This window comes from Salvelinus namaycush, chromosome 34, assembly GCF_016432855.1.
Source record: "Salvelinus namaycush isolate Seneca chromosome 34, SaNama_1.0, whole genome shotgun sequence".
Taxonomy (NCBI): Eukaryota; Metazoa; Chordata; class Actinopteri; order Salmoniformes; family Salmonidae; genus Salvelinus; species Salvelinus namaycush.
The window spans coordinates 38,295,147-38,297,646 of record NC_052340.1 but is presented as its reverse complement, the minus strand read 5'-3'; the positions used below and the strand labels follow the sequence as shown (position 1 = coordinate 38,297,646).

Here is a 2,500-nt window from a genome sequence, read left to right as displayed (position 1 = left end):
TACACGCACACGCACATACACACACACACACACACACACACACACACACACACACACACACACACACACACACACACACACACACACACACACACACACACACACACACACACACACACACACACACACACACACACACACACACACACACACACACACACGTGACCTATTCAAAGAAAACGAGACACACCGACAGAACAGTATGTTAATTTCTGTACAGCATGTTTCTCTGTGGAGGAACCTTTCAATTGGTCACCAAACCTGAGGACACTTCAAAGCCTGGTTAGGGTCATTGAATGGACACTTCAAAGAAGACTTAGGGCACTTAAGAAGGGTTTTGGGCCCTTCGAACACATGAGTGGATGTTGCTCCAGGCAGCAGTTCTCTTTCCTGTCAGGTATAGCAGGGTTTGAGCTGGCAGAACAGAAGACACCTCTCAGCCTAACTCACTAATACTGAAGTCAATGCATGTCATTTCACACAAAGCTACCTATGACAAAACAGATTATTTATGTGTGAAAGTTTGAGTTATCAATGCACATCTCTAGGTAGATTTAGCACTTAGCATGGGTTCAGTATGACGAGAGAGCCAATGAGAGCTGACCTGGTGATATGTCCTCCCGCCTCTCTCCCAGATGTCTCCTGTCCTTCCTCCTCTCCATCCATACTCTGGGACTTCAGCCTGGACTTGGAGTGCCTCTGCAGGGGGAGAGAAACAAACACACACACACACACACACACACACACACACACACATACAGATCATTCCCAGTAGCATCACCCAGTTTCAACATCATTCTCTTGAATACGTGGTTAATACAATCATAAATTTACCAGTCATATATTTACCAGTCATATATTTAGCAGTCATATATTTACCAGTCATATATTTAGCAGTCATATATTTACCAGTCATATATTTAACAGTCATACATTTAGCAGTCATACATTTAGCAGTCATAAACAGCAGTCATATACAGCAGTCATAAACAGCAGTCATATCATTTGCAGTCATAAACAGCAGTCATAAACAGCAGTCATATAATTAGCAGTCATAAACAGCAGTCATAAACAGCAGTCATATACAGCAGTCATTTACAGCAGTCATATACAGCAGTCATATACAGCAGTCATTTACAGCAGTCATAAACAGCAGTCATATAATTAGCAGTCATAAACAGCAGTCATAAACAGCAGTCATAAACAGCAGTCATATAATTAGCATGCAATTCCGCCAACTCAAAACATAAGCCACTAGTGGTGTGTGTGTGTGTGTGTGTGTGTGTGTGTGTGTGTGTGTGTGTGTGTGTGTGTGTGTGTGTGTGTGTGTGTGTGTGTGTGTGTGTGTGTGTGTGTGTGTTAGAGTGTTTGTCAGAGGCAGAGGTAGCATAACATATCTAGAATAAGGGTGTCAGTAATTACAGTCTTTAGGCTGCTCAGTGGGTAGAACAGACAGTGAACGCACATACAAACACTCACACATACACACACACACGCACACGCACACGCGGGTGCACATGCACGCACATATGCACCCACACACACATACGCACCCACACACACAAATACAAACACACACACGCGCAGTTTGGAATCTAAACACAACCTGTGATTGATTACATCTACAACATAAAATCAATGAGGGAAATATTATACGCATACACACACACAAACACACACACACACACACACACACAAACACACACACACACACACACACACACACACACACACACACACACACACACACACACACACACACACACACACACACACACACACACACACACACACACACACACCAACTGAACATGCGATTAAACCTTTCCGATTGTCTCTAAATGAGTAAATCAACATGAAACTATCTGAGGCTGGATCGATGTAAGAGAGAGAGGGAGATGAGACATGAGAAGGGCTCTTCAAGGAGAATAAACAGACTGACGGACAGACTGACGGACAGACTGACGGACAGACTGACGGACGGGCAGACTGACGGACAGACTGACGGACAGACTGACGGACGGACAGACTGACTAACAGACAGCCTGACGGACAGACTGACAGACGGACAGACTGACTGACGGACAGACCGACGGACAGACCGACTGACGGACGGACAGACAGACGGACAGACAGACGGACAGACTGACGGACAGACCGACTGACGGACGGACAGACGGACAGACCGACGGACAGACAGACGGACAGACTGACGGACAGATTCAAATCAATCAGTTAGCAGGACTTTCTTCAGCCTCACAAACTGGACCCTGTGTCAACAGATCATTATCCTGGAACATCTAAATGGTACCACTAGAACGTCGATGGTTCAGTTTTAAATAGAAGATGAATCTTCTCTTTGTGTCAGACTGGGTTCAAGTGAATTCTCCTTCTTTTTTTTCTGTATTTATTTATCTGTATATGGTATGTATGTATGTATGTATGTGTGTGTGTGTGTGTGTGTGTGTGTGTGTGTGTGTGTGTGTGTGTGTGTGTGTGT

General features: G+C 44.6%; 1 protein-coding gene across 1 annotated transcript in view; it reads right to left on the bottom strand.

Annotated features, from left to right (window-relative positions):
* plch1 (phospholipase C, eta 1) overlaps positions 1-2,500 on the bottom strand; it is a 146,030-nt gene that overhangs the window by 27,394 nt on the left and 116,136 nt on the right. The window contains exon 12 of the mRNA XM_038973714.1: positions 605-699. Within this exon, the coding sequence (XP_038829642.1) occupies positions 605-699 (95 nt within the window). The remainder of the gene's footprint in view (positions 1-604; positions 700-2,500) is intronic.